The sequence below is a fragment of the Aquarana catesbeiana genome, linkage group LG08, assembly GCF_042186555.1.
Source record: "Aquarana catesbeiana isolate 2022-GZ linkage group LG08, ASM4218655v1, whole genome shotgun sequence".
Classification (NCBI taxonomy): domain Eukaryota; kingdom Metazoa; phylum Chordata; class Amphibia; order Anura; family Ranidae; genus Aquarana; species Aquarana catesbeiana.
Window position 1 is genome coordinate 266,658,734 of NC_133331.1, and position 16,761 is coordinate 266,675,494.

Genomic DNA, 16,761 nt, shown 5'->3' on the forward strand with positions numbered 1-16,761 from the left:
GCAATTATGAGGCAGCTGCTTTGGGCCCCACAACAATGACAGGGCCCAGGGCAGCTGCCCCCTTTGCCCTGTCTTAAAGACGGCCCTGAATAAAAACTATGACAGGTCTGTTCCATTAAATTGTTCTCTTCCATTCATCCTAAGCAGACTAAACAGCACTGTTACTATAAGCCAATCTTGACTTCTTGCCAAGTCAGAAGCTTAACCCTCATCTCCATCTCTAACCACCGCTCAGACTCACGTGTCACTGCTCTCTGCATAAATCTCTCACCAGAACTATAGAAATGTCTCTGATGTGTTCTCTGCCATCCACAAGCTGGCTTTGCTTCTCTGTGCAAGAGGCAAGATGGCAGCTTCCAATAGGGACATAACCAGGTTTCCAGAGACTGGCTGGAGCAGAGATGGTGTCTCCTGATGTTATGTTGATAGGCTGAATAGTGGTTTTTGTAAACATTGGTTAAATGTAGGTTTTAGCCTCTTGCCAATCCACCGCAGAACATTTACTGCGGCAGGTGGGCTTCTATAGGCACAATTAAACACCCGTATGTTGCGGCTTTCTGCCAGGTCCACTCCTGCATCCGGAAGCTTGAGTTGCCATTGTCTGCAGTACAAGTCGATCAGCGGGTCCCGGCCAATGATTTATGGGTGGCACCCGTTGAGTGGCTGAGCGAATGACAGAAGAGAGTTCTGTGCTGGTAAACAACACAGGGCCCTCTACAGACAACTGCTATGTGCTGTTATTTCTCAGCACATTGCTTAGTAAAAAAACAGCACACAGTACACACATTAACACTCAGTTAGGCCCCTTTCCCACGGGCTATCCGATCCGGTCTGCCGGTCAGTCTCCTCTATGGCACGGCGGATGTCAGCTGAGATATGTCTGCTGACATCCAACGCTATCCAATCCGATCCTGGCTGCAAAATCCTGACAGGTCCTATTTTCCATCCGTCTGGCGGATCAGATTTGATGAAAACAGACTGGAGGTCCATTTCCAATTTCCCCATAGAGGAGGGCGGGACTGTGTCCGCTCTGCGCAGTGAGCGGAGACGGACGTATCATCTGCCTGCTCAACAGGGATCAGCGGAGCGATTGGCCGCTGAGCAAGCGGATTATGCAAAGGCGGTGCCCGCGTGAAAAGGATCTTAACCCTTTGATTGCCCCTGATGTTAACCCCTTCCCAGCCAGTGTCATTAGTACAGTGACAATGCATATTTTTAGCACTGCTCACTGTATTAGTGTCACTGGTGATGTCAACGTCTGTCAGCCAGTTCCCACAAAGTGTCAGATCGCCATTGCCCACCACACTATGGCAGTCCCACTATAGGTCGCTGATTGCCGCCATTACTGGTATAAAAAAAATAAATAAAAATTATAGCGTCTACAAACTGGTTTGCATGATATATATACACACCACAATCAATATACACTTATTGGGATTTTTTTTTTACCAAAGACATGTAGCAGAATTTATAAAGAAGTTTGTTTTTTTCATTGGATATGTTATATTGCAGAAGTAGAAAATATTTGGGTTTTTTTTTCAGTCTTTCTTTGTTTATATCGCAAAAAATAGAAAACCCAGTGGTGATCAAATACCACTCTATTTGTGTGAAAAAAAATATATCAATTTCATTTGGGCACAACTTTGCATGACCGTGCAATTGCCAGTTAAAGTAGTGGAGTGCTGAATAGCAAAAAATGGCCTGGTCATGAAGGGGGTAAAATCTTCCGGAGCTCAAGTAGTTGTAGACCTCAAATGAAAAATGAACAAAGCATATCCCTCTATAGTGTGTACTTGCCTCAATCTTAAGCTCCAAGTGTGGTTTCTATCTCCCCTGTCTGCTATCTTCAGGAGTCACTTCTGAAGGTTTATATCAACACCACAGAATCCCAGAGGAAAGCCCTACCTCCCCCTCCAGCATAGAGAAGGGGACTGACATAGCTGTGCATGTTTCCCTATAAGACTGTGTAGAGGGGGGGTGTCTTCCATCCACTCAGGTCTCAGATTACACACCTGTTTTATGCTGTGCAATGTGTGGCGTCAGATCCCTGCCTTGTGCCTGGAGCTGAGAAATGATGTGTAAAATGTGTACTTTAGAAAGCTGTAGAGAAGAGCGGGATGCCGATAAACAGGTGCAACTTATTTAGGATGATTTATTTCATCTCTGTGTATAACCTTAAGCCAGTCGCTTCACTGGGTATATGTAAAGGTTTATATCCACATCAACTACTTGACCTCCCCTCATGACCTGAGCATTTTTGTGCTATTCAGCACTGAGCTACTTTAACTAGCAATTGCTCGGTCCTGCAGCGCTGTAGGCAAATAAAATTGATATAATTCTTTTCACACAAATAGACCTTTCTTTTGGTGGTATTTGATTTGATTGTATTTTGGCGGAATTTGTTTTTTACCAAGGACATGTAGCAGAATACATTTTGGCCTAAGTTTATGAAGAAACTTGATTTTATTGGATATGTTTTATAACAGAAAGTGGAAAAAATGCTGAACATTTTGAAAAAAAAAATAAACAATATTTTCCGTTTTCTGCTATAAAACATATCCAATAAAATCAAATTTCTTCATAAATTTAGGAGAATATGTATTCTGCTACATGTCTTTGGTAAAAACCAAATTGCGTTTTTGGGGACACTAGTATAGTTCTCAGCGACTTATAGTGCGACTGTGATAGTCTAGCGCTCACTGAAACTGGCTGGGAGGGACTCTGGCATCACTAGTGACACCAATACAGCAATCAGTGATAATACTGTACTAAAGGCACTGGCTGGGAAGGGGTTAACATCAAGGAGCAATCAATGGGTTAACTGTGTGCCTAACAAGTGTGATGTGTGCTGCTTACAGATCTGTCTGCGTCCAGGGAGAAAAAGCAGAGTTGATTTCAGGGAGAAGAAACAGACAGATCGCGTTTGTCAACATAGAACTCTGTGCTGTGAATGGCCACAGCTGATCAGCATGTTTCAGCCAAAATAATTAGCTGAAATCTGCTGACAAACCCGTGCTGTATCCAATCACAGCACAGGTCAGCAGGGGTCGCACCGCTCAAACAGGAAGTAAACGGCAGCATTTGGGTAAGTCGCTGTGCCGCTCTGCTCTCAGTATATCTACTGTGAGCGGGCGACAAGTGGTTAAAGCGTACCTGAACTCAAAAGGTGAACGTTTGCTAACTTACAGTGCCTTGAAAAAGTTTTTATACCCACATTTTGTCATGTTACATCCAAAAACATAAATGTATTTTATTGGGATTTTATGTGATAGACCAAAACAAAGTCGCATATAATTGTGAAGTGGAAGGAAGATAATAAATGGTTTTCAATTTTTTTTTTTACAAATATCTGAAAAGTGTGGTGTGCATTTGTATTTAGTCCCCTTTACTCTGATACCCCTAACTAAAATCTAGTGGAACCAATTGCCTTCAGAAGTTCCCCATTAAGTAAATAGAGTACACCTGTGTGCAATTTAATCTCAGTATAAATACAGCTGTTCTGTGATGCCCTCAGGTTTGTTAGAGAATCTTAGTGAATAAACAGCATCATGAAGGCCAAGGAACAAACCGGACAGGTGAAGGATAAATTTGTGGAGAAGTTTAAAGCAGGGTTAGGTTATAAAAAAAATCTCCCAAGCTTTGAGCATCTAACGGAGATCTGATCAATCCATCATCCGAAAAAATAGAAAGAGTATGGCACAACTGCAAACCTACCAAGACATGGCCGTCCACCTAAACTGACAGGCCGGGCAAGGAGAACATTAATCAGAGAAGCAGCCAAGAGGTCCATGGTAACTGAAGGAGCTGCAGAGATCCTCCGGTGGGAGAATCTGTCTACAGGACAACTATTAGTCATGCCCTCCACAAATCTGGCCTTTATGGAAGAGTGGCAAGAAGAAAGCCATTGTTGGAAGAAAGCCATAAGAAGTCCCATTTGCAGTTTGCGAGAAGCCATGTGGGGGACACAACAAACATGTGGAAGAAGGTGCTCTGGTCAGATGAGACCAAAATGTATCTTTTTGGCCTAAAAGCAAAATGCTATGTGTGGTGGAAAACTAACACTGCACATCACCCGTAAAACATGGTGGTGGCAGCATGAAAAAAAAAAAAAACATTTATCATTTTCCTTCCTCATCACAATTAGACCAACACACAGTGGCACATATCTCATAAAATACATTTACGTTTTTGGTTGTAATGTGACAAAATGTGGAAAATTTCAAGGGGTATGAATACTTTTTCTGGGCACTGTACCAGCATGCTGCAGAGAAGGATGCTTACTCTCTGTTTGGAATCAGTGGTCTCTTTGCAGAGGTCCGACATGCCTCCTCCTATAAATCTATAGAATGTTAATGTTAATTAGAAAATTTCCTACTCTGTTGATTGGAGAGCTCTAGGGGACTCAGAGACCGATGCTTCCGCACAAAGCAAGAGTCCTTTCCTGCAGCATGCTGGCAGGGGACAGGCTTTTCTACTCAGACTGTGACTGCTTTCTAAGGAAAAAAACGATAAGACTTTGCACACCTTTTGTTTTGTTGCATCTGGAATATATTAAGCTGAATATATTTGTACTGAAAGTTCATTTGGGCTTTAACTTAATGGTATAAAAAAAAAAAAAAAAACACCTTTTTCAGTGGTCGAATATACGTTTATCTCAACTAAAAACTGCTCTAGGTTCCCCTGACAATTCAGTCTCTGATTCAGAGATAATTATTCAGTCACATAGAGGTTCTCTTTTCACCTTGTGGGTTCAGACTTAGCAAACTGGGTGACTAAACAAAAGGCGATGCACAATCCTAGTGGTTTGGACGCACCCTTTACTTTAAGGAACCTATGGTTATTGTTATAGTTGTAAACCTCTGAAATGAAAAAAAAAAAGTACACAGATATTCTTCTATAGCGTGTGCTAGCCTCAATCAGAAGCATCTATTGTGATTTCTGTCTGCTCCGTCATTAGTTTGCTATCTGCATGACTCACTTCTGAAGGTCTATGTGGACACCACAGAATCCCGGGAGACCGTCGCCCCCCCCCCCCCCCCCCCTTAGCACACAGAAGGCGATCGAAAGCCTCAACTGTGCATGTTTCCCTATGAGACGTTGTCCTTTCCCTCCACTCAGGTCTCAGATTACACTCAGCTCCCTGCTGCATATAGCGCAGTGTGGAACATTAGCTCCCCGCCTTCTGCCTGATGGAAATGAGAAAGAGCCTTTGATTCTGTGTGTTTTGGAAGGCTGTAGAAAAGAAAAGTCCGCAGATAAACAGGTACAACTTATGTAGTAGGATTTTTGTCATCTTAGTGTATAACGTGAGGCCAGCCACTTCACTGGGTACTAAAGGTACTTATATAGTGCTGTCAATCTATGCAGCCCTTTACATGTTTAATATACATTCACATCAGTCCCTGCCCTAAAGGAGCTTACAATCTAAGATCCTTAACGCACATTCATGCATACAGGACACACACTAGGGCCAATTTAGACCAGAGCCAAGTAACCTACCAGCATGCCTTTGGAGTGTGGGAGGAAACCGGAGTGCCCAGAGGAAACCCCCACAGGCACAGGGAGAATATGCAAACTCTGTGTAAATAGTGCCGGTTGGGATTCAAACTGACAGCTCTAGTGCTCCTAAGCGGAAGTGCTAACCAGTAAGGGTTTACAACCACTTTATCCACTGCAGTAAAATAGAAAAATACACTAATGGTCAAGTACTGTCACATTAGGAACTACTTTCTGTATACAGACATAACCAGAGTACAAGACTCCATCCTAACTGGCCATCTAAGAAATGTCTCCTTGGAATGCCCAGCACTATATTTTGTTATAAATCAGTACAAACAATATTAGATTCATTTAGAATGGGACATTTAAGGCCGGGTTCACACTACTGCGAATTGAATGCGCATCCAATTCACAATAGCAGGAGATTGTGACCGGCTCTCTCTGGAGCCGGTCACAATCTCCGACGCGGCTCTGGTGAGAATTTGCACAGGAGCCCTGTCGTCTTTTGGTCTGTTTCAGGTCCGAATTCAGCCCAAAATTTGGGCTGAAATCGAACCTGAAATGTTGAACCAGGACGCACAGGACCCCTGCTGTGAGCCACATCGACATCCAGTGTGAACCGAGCCTAAAAAGGGCCTTACAACAGCATCCAAACCTTCAGCTACCAATCTGACCTAAAATTTCCTTCTGCAGGTATTTGGGACTAGAGACAAATAATAAACGCTGAATGCTTACAACAAAGTTACACACCCACAATAAATCAAAGAGCAATAGAAAAGTCTCATCGGCCAATTAATAAGGCAGGTAACTCGAAACTGTCCCCCCCATTTGGAAAGACTGTCCCTCTTCTGGAACCCAAACCTTCTGACCCTGATGCCTCCTTAGTTCCACTTTTAGATCAACATGTAGATTTCTATATAAAATTAGTTATAACCACCAAAAAGTATTATACTGTAACCTTTCATCTAACCTCTTAATTATTGTATTTGTTACTTTGAAAAGATAATATTAAGGGTTTATTTTGACAGGCGTGGAGACTCGTCCTCCAACCGGAGCCACTGTCTACTCCATGTGCATACATCTTGGAGCTGTGTGCGGTCAGCCCATAGAAGTGGATGCAGACACTACAAGAAAAACAGAAATGGAAGGCGCTTTGGAAGGTGTTTTTCTTGTAGTTCATTTCGGATTACCCCATCTGAGGAAGGCAGCATCCACCCAGTTTTGGATACCATATACATCTTTCACACCACCATTTTATCTGACATCTGTTACTTCACACCTTGGAAGACCTATTAGCGGTGGAAGTGACTGTGTTTTTTGGATGCAGACACATAGAGAAGTGGATGTCAGATCGGAGGATGGGTCTGAGCCCTTAAGGAAAAGTAGTGGTGACCAAAAGCATTTGTGGACTAAACAATGTATTGCATATTAGTTAATTAATTAGCCACATAACTGGTGGTGTAGCCTTTGCCTACATACCGTACATGGTACAACGTGACTCTTTTTGCTATACAAGAAAAATGGGGGGGTCTTATGTTGCTGGGGAGTCAGTTGTTGTTGAAAGAGATCTACTGTTGGGGGAGGGGTCTATTGTTGATGGCAGCCAGACAGACTATTAAGGCTGGCTGTGCGGAGATCTGTTGATGCTGCTGGGAGTCTATTGTTGCTGGTACGGAAATTTTGTTGTGGTTGGTCCATTGTTGTTCGGGGGATCTATTGTTGCTGGCTGCAGGGGATCTATTTTACTGCTTTTCTTGATATCATTACCAAATTCCATACAAATTACTTAGCACCTCAAAGTGATACTTGGTTCTATATTGTCTAAAAGGGACAGTACTGGGAGGTGGGTTGGGGAGAAGAAAAAGCGGTGACTCGGAAAGGGGGAGTTCCTGCACCTATTGTCTGAGAAAAGAAGCCCTGAGCCCATACATGGATGGAAATTTGGCCGGTCCCTGATGAAATGGCCGAATTTCCTTCCATGTATGCCAGGCGTAAACCAAAAAGTTTTTGTCCTTCTGCACATAAGATGTGGGAAGATATAAAGAGAAACAAACAAAAAACAGGAGGAGGTGGTAAACAAAAAATGCACAATATATAGCTACTTCTGGACTTTTTTATGAAAACTGGAGTAAAGGAAAAAATTCCAGACTGATCAATATAACCAATCTGGCCTACCCCCCATAACACTCAGCACTTCATGGTCACCAATATTCTCATTGAAAGCATTAACGTCCAAACTCTGGGCTATATATACACACAGTACCTCACAAATGAGAGTACACCCCTCACATTTTTGTAAATATTTTATTCTATCTTTTCATGTGACAACACTGAAGAAATGACACTTTTCTACAATGTAAAGTAGTGAGTGTACAGCTTGTATAACAGTGTAAATTTGCTGTCCCCTCAAAATAACTCAACACACAGCCATTAATGTCTAAACCGCTGGCAACAAAAGTGAGTACACCCCCAAGCGAAAATGTCAAAATTGGGCCCAAAGTGTCAATATTTTGCGTGGCCACCATAATTTTCCAGCACTGCCTTAACCCTCTTGGGCATGGAGTTCACCAGAGCTTCACAGGTTACCACTGGAGTCCTCTTCTACTCCTCCATGACGACATCACAGAGCTGGTGGATGTTAGAGACCTTGCGCTCCTCCACCTTCCATTTGAGGATGCCCCACAGATGATCAATAGGGTTTAGGTCTGGAGACATGCTTGGCCAGTCCATCACCCTCAGATTCTTTAGCAAGGCAGTGGTCATCTTGGAGGTGTGTTTGGGGTCGTTATGTTGGAATACTGCCCTGTGGCCCAGTCTCTGAAGGGAGGGGATCATGCTCTGCTTCAGTATGTCACAGTACATGTTGGCATTCATGGTTCCCTCAATGTACTGTAGCTCCCCAGTGCCGGCAGCACTCATGCAGCCCCAGACCATGACACTCCCATCACCATGCTTGACTGTAGGCAAGAAACACTTGTCTTTGTACTCCTCACCTGGCTGCCGCCACACACGCTTGATGCCATCTGAACCAATTATGTTTAACTTGGTCTCAGACCATAGGACATGGTTCCAGTAATCCATGTCCTTAGTCTGCTTGTCTTCAGCAAACTGTCTGCGGGCTTTCTGTTGCATCATCTTTAGAAGCGGCTTTCTTCTGGGATAACAGCCATGCAGACCAATTTGATGCAGTGTGCGACGTATGGTCTGAGCACTGATAGGCTGACCCCCCTCCCCAGACCTTGTAACGTTAATGATTCACATGACACTGGGGAGGGAAAATGGCTAATTGGGACCAATTTGGACATTTTCACTTAGGGGTGTACTCACTTTTGTTGCCAGCGGTTTAGACATTAATGGCTGTGTGTTGAGTTATTTTGAGGGGACAGCAAATGTACACTGTTATACAAGCTGTACACTCACTACATTGTAGCAAAGTGTCATTTCTTCAGTGTTGTCACATGAAAAGATGTTTACAAAAATGTGAGGGGTGTACTGACTTTTGGGAGATACTGTAATATATTTATACATATATATAGCAGTGGGTCCTGGGTTCCTCCTGGTGCACAACAATGCCCAACCTCATGTGGCGAGGCGAGAGTATGCAACCAGTTCCTGGAGAATGAAGGAATCAATACCATTAAATGGCCTCCCGCTCACCTGACCTAAATCCAATAGAACACCTCTGGGACATTAAGTTTTTCGGTTCATCTGATGTCGCCAGGTTGCACCTCAGTCTGTTCAGGAGTTCAGTGATGCCCTGGGGAGGAAATACCCCAGGACACCATCCGTTGTCTCATTAGGAGCATGCCCTGACATTGTATGGCCCCCACGTGCTTGTATGCATGCCTGACAAACTACTAAATACCATTTTGAGTTGCTGCAATGAAATTTCAGCAAAATGGACTAGCCTGCTGCATCATTTTTTCACTTTGATGCAAATTAAAATTATCAACCTAGATATATATATATATATATATATATATATATATATATATATATATATATACATACTGTAAGAAAGCGGGGGAGCCCAAGGCTCAGATTTGGTCTTTAAAGTGCAATTCCAGCCAATTTGTTTCAATTGTTCTAGTTTGGGTTGGGAAGAGTTGGAACTATTTCAAGTTTATATTGTCACCTGTGTCTCAGATTGACATGAGTGATCGCTGGCGATTCCCACACATAGGAAACAATCGAGTGAAGCATTTGTGTGATCGATCGCTACTACAGTAATTACAGGATGATTATAGTTGAAGACTGCTATAGCAAAAATTGCTTGTGTGTAGCCTTACTCTTACTTTTTAACCCATTGGTCATTGTCATGCAAGAGCAAAATGTCCCTAAACAAAGACACACATAGCAATACAACCTGATAAAGGTTCTACCCCTTCCCACGCTAACCAAAATAAAAAAGTTCCACTTTAAAGACCTTTTAGTTGTCTCCCATAGGCATGGAACCACAACAGTTTAGCAACAGACCAGTTTCATCTGCTTGCTCCTGTGTGACTAAAGGCCATGCTGAAACAAACATTTTTATGGTACGGGTCAGAAAATTACCACTAGATTCTGATTTGTTGTTATGGCCACACCCCCTCATTTTCCTTCCTCTGGTTTTTATAAATGAGCCCAGCCATATCTAAAACTCTAGATCTAAAATTCAACGTAAGGTAACCATAGCAGGAGTTGAAACTAAAGCAATGCACTACTAGCACAGCAAAACTATATGCAGGGATCTGGTTGCTACTTGGGGTCCATCAAGGCTGCCAAGCCATTAAATACTACTGAGCAATCTAAGCGGTTCTTCTCACCCTCCGGGCCTCACTCTGGTATTTTACAGCTTTCTTTGTATCGGCCACAGCTCGTTCGACAAAACCTACTGACTCGTCCATGTTATTTTCTATACGGTCTATAAGAGAACCCTTAAGAAAGAAAGAGGTGTAGGAAAAAAAAGAAAAACAAAAGACAGGGTAGGGGAGAAATAGCAGAAGGAAGCCAAGACACAAGTAGGGGAATGGGTTAAGGGGTGTATGTTGTTGAAGGATTATGAGAGAAAACAATTGTGGTAAGTGTAAAAGGAAAGACAGAGAAAGGATATGGCAGAAGATAACACATGAATGAAGGTTTTAAAGAAAAGAAAAGAAAGAAGAAAGGAAAAGAAAGAGAAGAAAAAAAAAAAAGAAAAAAAAAAAAAAAAGGAAATGAAAAGAGAAAAGGAAAAAAAAGAAAAGAAAATAAACAAAAGGCACAGAAGGCCGTAAAGAATTAAGATTAGAAGGTTTGAAAATGCAGTGTATTTAGAGATTTAAAATGGACAAGTTTGGGCCATTATAGAAGAAAGAACATACAACATGAGACAGAAGAGTTTGGTGTAAGCACATTGACAGAATATTAAATGTATAGAAAATGATGAAGTTGGCATAGGTTTTAAGAAAATCAGGAAAGAAAAAACAGATAAAACATTGGGAAAGGAAGGTTGGGTTTTGAGAGTTGAGATTTAGGTTGATGTTTTGAGCAAAAGCATAGGAAAACACAATGTAGGAAGTAGAGAAAAAAGGTTGGTAAAGACATAAGAGTATTAAACATAAGAATATTAAAGCCAGGATCAAAAAGTCGAGAACAGTGGAAAGCTAGTGAAAGAACATGGTGGGGAGAGCGTGATAAGGATGAGAGAAACGTTTGAGGAGAAGCATAGATCAACCCATGGAAGAAACCAGGGAGGTTTAAATGGTAGAAAGGTAAAAGGTAAAATGAAACAAATGCAGAGGAACAAAAGCATAGAGCCCACACTGCAAGAAGCACGGTGAGAAAAGTTCATAGTAGGAAAAGAAAATCGAAAGATGATGGGAAATTGTACAAGAGGTAAGCATGATATATTGTGAGATTTAAGAAACAAAAAACACACATACGATATTGTAGTGTCACATAACAAAGAACTTTATCCAGTCATCTGTAGCCCTCAACGGCCTCCTAATATAGCTCTTATATCAGGTCAGGTCAGGTCAGTTATGCCATGGTCTACTGGGTCTTTCCACCCTCACCTTGCGTGCTTTGCTCTGGTATTTCACCGCTTTAGTTGTCTCTTCTCGAGCTTTCTCTACATGTTCCACTGATTTCATGACATTGATCTCTATGTTATCAGTCACCTCCCCCTGTAGCAGACACAAAGGATCAGTTAGTACATTGGATGAGAAAAAGGGTTTTCAGATAAAGGCTAAAGTCAGAGAGGAGAGGTATAGTTACCTTAGCTTGGTTGAGCCTCAGTCTCCAAGCAAAGCATTAAGGACAGAAAAGGAGACACAACTGAGACATCAAATAGCTTTTATAGAGGCTATGTTTGGGTGATTTAAGATTAATATAATACAGTTTACATAGTACTCCTAATCCCCTAATTGAAGCCCTTGTATTGTCATTTTTCTTTTTGTCTTCACCCGCCCCATATTGTTCATGATGGTTACCTGGTTCTCAACCAGCATGGCGATATCCATGAACATGTCATGGAGCTCCTTCAGGCTGCTCTCAAGCCGTACGATGTCACGATGACGAGATTCAATTTCACTCAAGGCTTGGCGTGAAATCTGTGAATCGTTAATGATCTACAGGAAAAGATGAAAAGGTGTAACTTTGGCATACCTACCTACCAGAATGATCTGCTACCTGTGGCCTAAGTTGATACCATCTAGCATTAAAGATGATGTATATGTCCTACACTAAATGGTGAAATGTTTGTCGACACCTACCATCCCACTGTATGAGCTTATTGGACATCCTATACCAAAACCATGGGCATTAATATGGAGTTGTGTTCCCCCCTTCTCCCCTTCCCTATCCTGTGTGGCTATAAGTTCTTCCACTGTTCTGAGAAGGCTTTTCACAAGATATTGCAATAAATCTGTGGGAATTTGTCCCCATTCAGATAAAAGAACACTTGTGAGGTCGGATACTCACGTTGAACAAGAAGATTTTTTGATGGACCGACTTCAATACAACCTATCTGCCCATAGAAGGATCAAATCTCAGCTGGTCTCTGCTGAACCAGCCAAGATTCGATCTATCTATGGCCGGCTTTAGGCCCCATTCACATTTGCGAACAGGACCGTCACCAGCTTATGTGCAAGGTTCCCAGTGATTAGTTGTGGGAGGCAGCCCTTTTGAAAACAATAGGAGGCTGACAGTTCACACAGCTGGCCGTTATGATATAATTGCACATGGAGTGATTGATTTCAATGGGGCTGCCTCCCACATCTAATTGCCAGGATCCTGCTGGAGTTCTCACCTGTAATTGGCAACAGCCCCATGCGCAAGTGTGAATGAGGCCTAAACCTGGTGTGTCCGTTTATCTTAGGATTATTCACTCCCCTTATAATTCCTCCTTTAACCTGGCCAACAATCATTGTATGTGATATCATCCAAACTGTGCTCAATTGGGTTAAGGTCAGGGCTCTGTGCAAGCTGTAGCATTACTAATAGTAATCAATGGAAACAGTCCACATAGGGCATCACCCTTACACCAGTGAAAAGCTTCACTAAAAACAAATAGTTATTGGGTATACAGTATGTAGGTGATGGAAGTACCCACTGATTTTTCAGAATCACCTTCCCCAAACAGGAAGCCTGCAGTCCCTTATCTTCCTTTTTAGTGCCGCTGGGGCTATAGATCAAGTATACCCATCCCTTTTTCCGCCATGTGAAAGTACCTAAACAGCCCTATGGCCGTAACAATGGTAGAGAGGGATAAGGGGATTATCACGGTGCCAAACAATTAATGGAATACATTGATTCAAAGTTATAATGTTTTATTAACAAACAATTAAAAAAAATATACAATTATAGACATCAAGGGTGTGATCATACAAAAGGGGAACATGCAAAGCCAACTATACAGCAATGTTACAAAACCCAGCCTGTGGGTAAGTGGCAGGTCTTGTAAACAGGTATTTGAGTCCTAAATGTTTCGCCAGAGTTGGCTTCCTCAGGGACAGTTGGTTATACCTGTACTAATATCCTGAATTCTATAATAGAAAATTGACAATCAGAAAAAATAACAGTGTGTATCTCAAGCCAACATAATATAGATAAAATGAAATTAGTATATAATATAGGGCCGTCAGACATGATCACAAATCTCTCCACATATAAGAATTGCTGGGGTCAAGTGACCATCCCAAATACCATCAGTCCCCAAGAAACAGCTCTCCACCCAACGGGTAACCCCAGAACAATATACCTCATACAACTTTGATTATATACTGTTACTGCACTATATTCCTTTGATGGTTCCATTACTATACAATTTTTAGATGTCCTTACTTTTTCCTTTTTCCTTTTTATTTTTTCAGTTTTTTTCTATCAGCCATACCTGTTGATATTTATGCCAGCTGATTGGGTGCCCGGGTTTTTCCTTTGTTACAAATATTTTTACCGCGAGTACTGCTGAGGCTATGTTAGCCCTATGTTATTTTGGTCTGCATACCCAGATTGTATCTGGGGTTGACCGGAACCTTATAACTTACACAAAACTCTTTTTACTTGCCAGGCCCTCTTTTTTGCCCCCTGCAGCCTCCTATTTGCGCAGTGGAGCTTTGAGTTCACCCGGGGGACTGCCGCGCCCCACCCCCTGTGACCCATTGGTAGGTACTTTACTATCCAGGGCTTTTAGGGTCCTTTCTGGGGTTACCCGTTGGGTGGAGAGCGGTTTCTTGGGGACTGATGGTGTTTGGGATGGTCACTTGCCCCAACAATTCTTATATGTGGAGAGATTAGTGATCATGTCTGACGGCCCTATATTATATACTCATTTCATTTTATCTATATTATGTTGGCTTGAGATACACACAGTTATTTTTTCTGATTGTCAATTTTCTATTATAGAATTCAGGATATTAGTACAGGTATAACCAACTGTCCCTGAGGAAGCCAACTCTGGCGAAACATGTAGGACTAAAATACCTGTTTACAAGACCTGCCACTACGCCACAGGCTGGGTTTTGTAACATTGCTGTATAGTTGGCTTTGTATGTTCCCCTTTTGTATGATCATACCCTTGATGTCTATAATTGTATATTTTTTTTAATTGTTTGTTAATAAAACATTATAACTTTTAATAAATGTATTTAATTGTTTGGCACCGTGATAATCCCCTTATCCGTCTCTACCATTGTTACCATTTTCATTGGGATGAGGTGCCGTATTATAACGAGGACCACCCAGTCATAAAACCCCTTTTTTCAAGCCCTATGGCCGTATTAGAGAAGACTTTTGGTTCCAGGTCAGTCTCGACCACTATCACAGCCTTGACGAAGGGGGAACCACTTCTGTTGGCTTTAGTCCCCACCTGTGAACTGTCAATTCCAATTTAAACTTTTTATTAATAACCTCAAATGTGACAAACTTCTGTACCAAGTGTGCCTCTACAACCATCCAAGTGGAGAAGCATCAGCCAAGAACATAGCAAGGCCCACCTACATCATACCTTCATCGGCTACAAACTCCCTTGAAGGACAACGCATCCCAGATCACCTCCAGTGATACCAGACTACACTAGTCCAGCACTATACATACTAGTCATAAACATACAGTGTTTCAGGCAATAATGAAGGTTTGTTAGCTCCTTCCTTTATAAAACTGGGGCCTGGTTATATCTAAGAATATTTGGCTGGATTTGCCCATATTCACTTCAAATTAATCGAGCCAACAAATAAGCCCTAAAAGAGGATTTGAAAAAGAGAAAATGACATATTGGATTGTGGGCTCCTTGAGGGTAGAGACCGATGTGAGTGTGCGAAGTACGTGTGGGGCGCTGTGTAAATTGACAGCTCTATATGGGTACCTTAAATAAAGTAGTGATAATTGTAGACATGCACCCACACTCTCTCAGGTTGAAAGGGATGGACTGGTGTCTTTATTCAACCTTACTATCTACGCAACATATAGACAGTGGCTTAGTGTCAAACTATGCCCACATTCCATATATCATGCCTAAAGTTGAAAGAACCATTGTATCAAGGGGATTTCTAGGGCACATCAGCATCAACCCAACAAGTTTACATAAAGTATAAAAAATGAAATTTGTTATACAAAAGTTAAAAACACGGAATGCCATGCCATATGACAAAATAGTTTAAACAGATACATCATACAGAGAATCATATCACACTATAGCTTGATGAGTTTCAGTAATTAACAAATCTTCATCAGGAGCTTTAGTGGATGCGTAGGATAAAGCCCAAGGTACAGGAGAAAAGAACCACAAAAAAAGAAGGAAAGACTACAAATTTTCTCAACAGGAGGATGCTGAAGAACAGGCCAGGAGGAAGCCAGGTGCGCACAAGGAACGCCAATGAGAAGCCGCCAAAACCCAAGACTGAGCAGGTTCCATAAAGGCCTATAGATAGAATTCACATTTGTCAAAAGATAATGGCATATGCACAGAAAGAAGCCTCCTTGATAGATATATTAATTCCAAGCTAGAAAGTCAAAATGTAGAAAGATCTATATTCTATAAGATTGTGGTTCTTTTCTCTTATACCTGGGGTTTTATCCTACAGAACTTATTCACTATTTCTCCTGATGAAGACACATTATTTATCGAAATGTGTCGAGCAAAGCAATGCGTAGCATGGCATCTGCCACTTACTGGCAGGAGCACACTCATCCATACTTAACTGCATTTCTGACATTGTCCTTTGCCTTATTTCCTAAAGCAACAAACCATATTTTAGCTAACCAGAGTAGTGAAATGTAAATTCCAGGATATACAGTACCTTGAAAAAGTATTCATACCCCTTGACATTTTCTACATTTTGTCATGTTACAACCAAAAACATAAATGTATTTTATTGGGATTTTATGTGATAGACCAACACAAAGTGGCACATAATTGTGATGTGGAAGGAAAATTAAAATATGGTTTTCAAATTTTTTTTACAAATATCTGAAAAGTGTGGCGTGCATTTGCATTCAGCCCCCTTTAAGCTGGCCATACACCATACAATTTTCTTATGCAATTTTCTTTAGATTTACCTTCAACTATGTAGCGCAAGGGCCTGCCTGATTGTATACAAATTGAAAGTGTTTAGGTTTGACCTCGTATTATATGGTTTTGGTAAATCTAAAGAAAAGTTTACAAGAAAATTGTATAATGTATGGCCAACCTTACTCTGATACTCCTAAAATCTAGTGAAACCAATGGGCTGCAGAAATCACCTAATTAGTAAATAAATTACACACAGATGGACTCTAATCTCAGTATAAATACAGCTGTTTTGT

The 16,761-nt window shown here is 41.5% G+C and overlaps 1 protein-coding gene across 2 annotated transcripts in view; it reads right to left on the reverse strand.

Moving 5' to 3' along the window:
• The window catches only part of LOC141106413 (syntaxin-3-like), a 98,298-nt gene that overhangs the window by 12,238 nt on the left and 69,299 nt on the right, over nt 1-16,761 (reverse strand). The window contains exons 8-10 of one of the 2 annotated variants that reach the window (XM_073597182.1): nt 11,952-12,089; nt 11,535-11,645; nt 10,272-10,415 (exon numbers count right to left, since the gene is read on the reverse strand). In XM_073597182.1, coding sequence (XP_073453283.1) covers nt 10,287-10,415; nt 11,535-11,645; nt 11,952-12,089 — 378 coding nt within the window. In that variant the 3' untranslated portion in view covers nt 10,272-10,286. Of the gene's footprint in view, nt 1-10,271; nt 10,416-11,534; nt 11,646-11,951; nt 12,090-16,761 lie in introns of those variants that run through there. The other variant, XM_073597181.1, reaches the window with a different exon arrangement.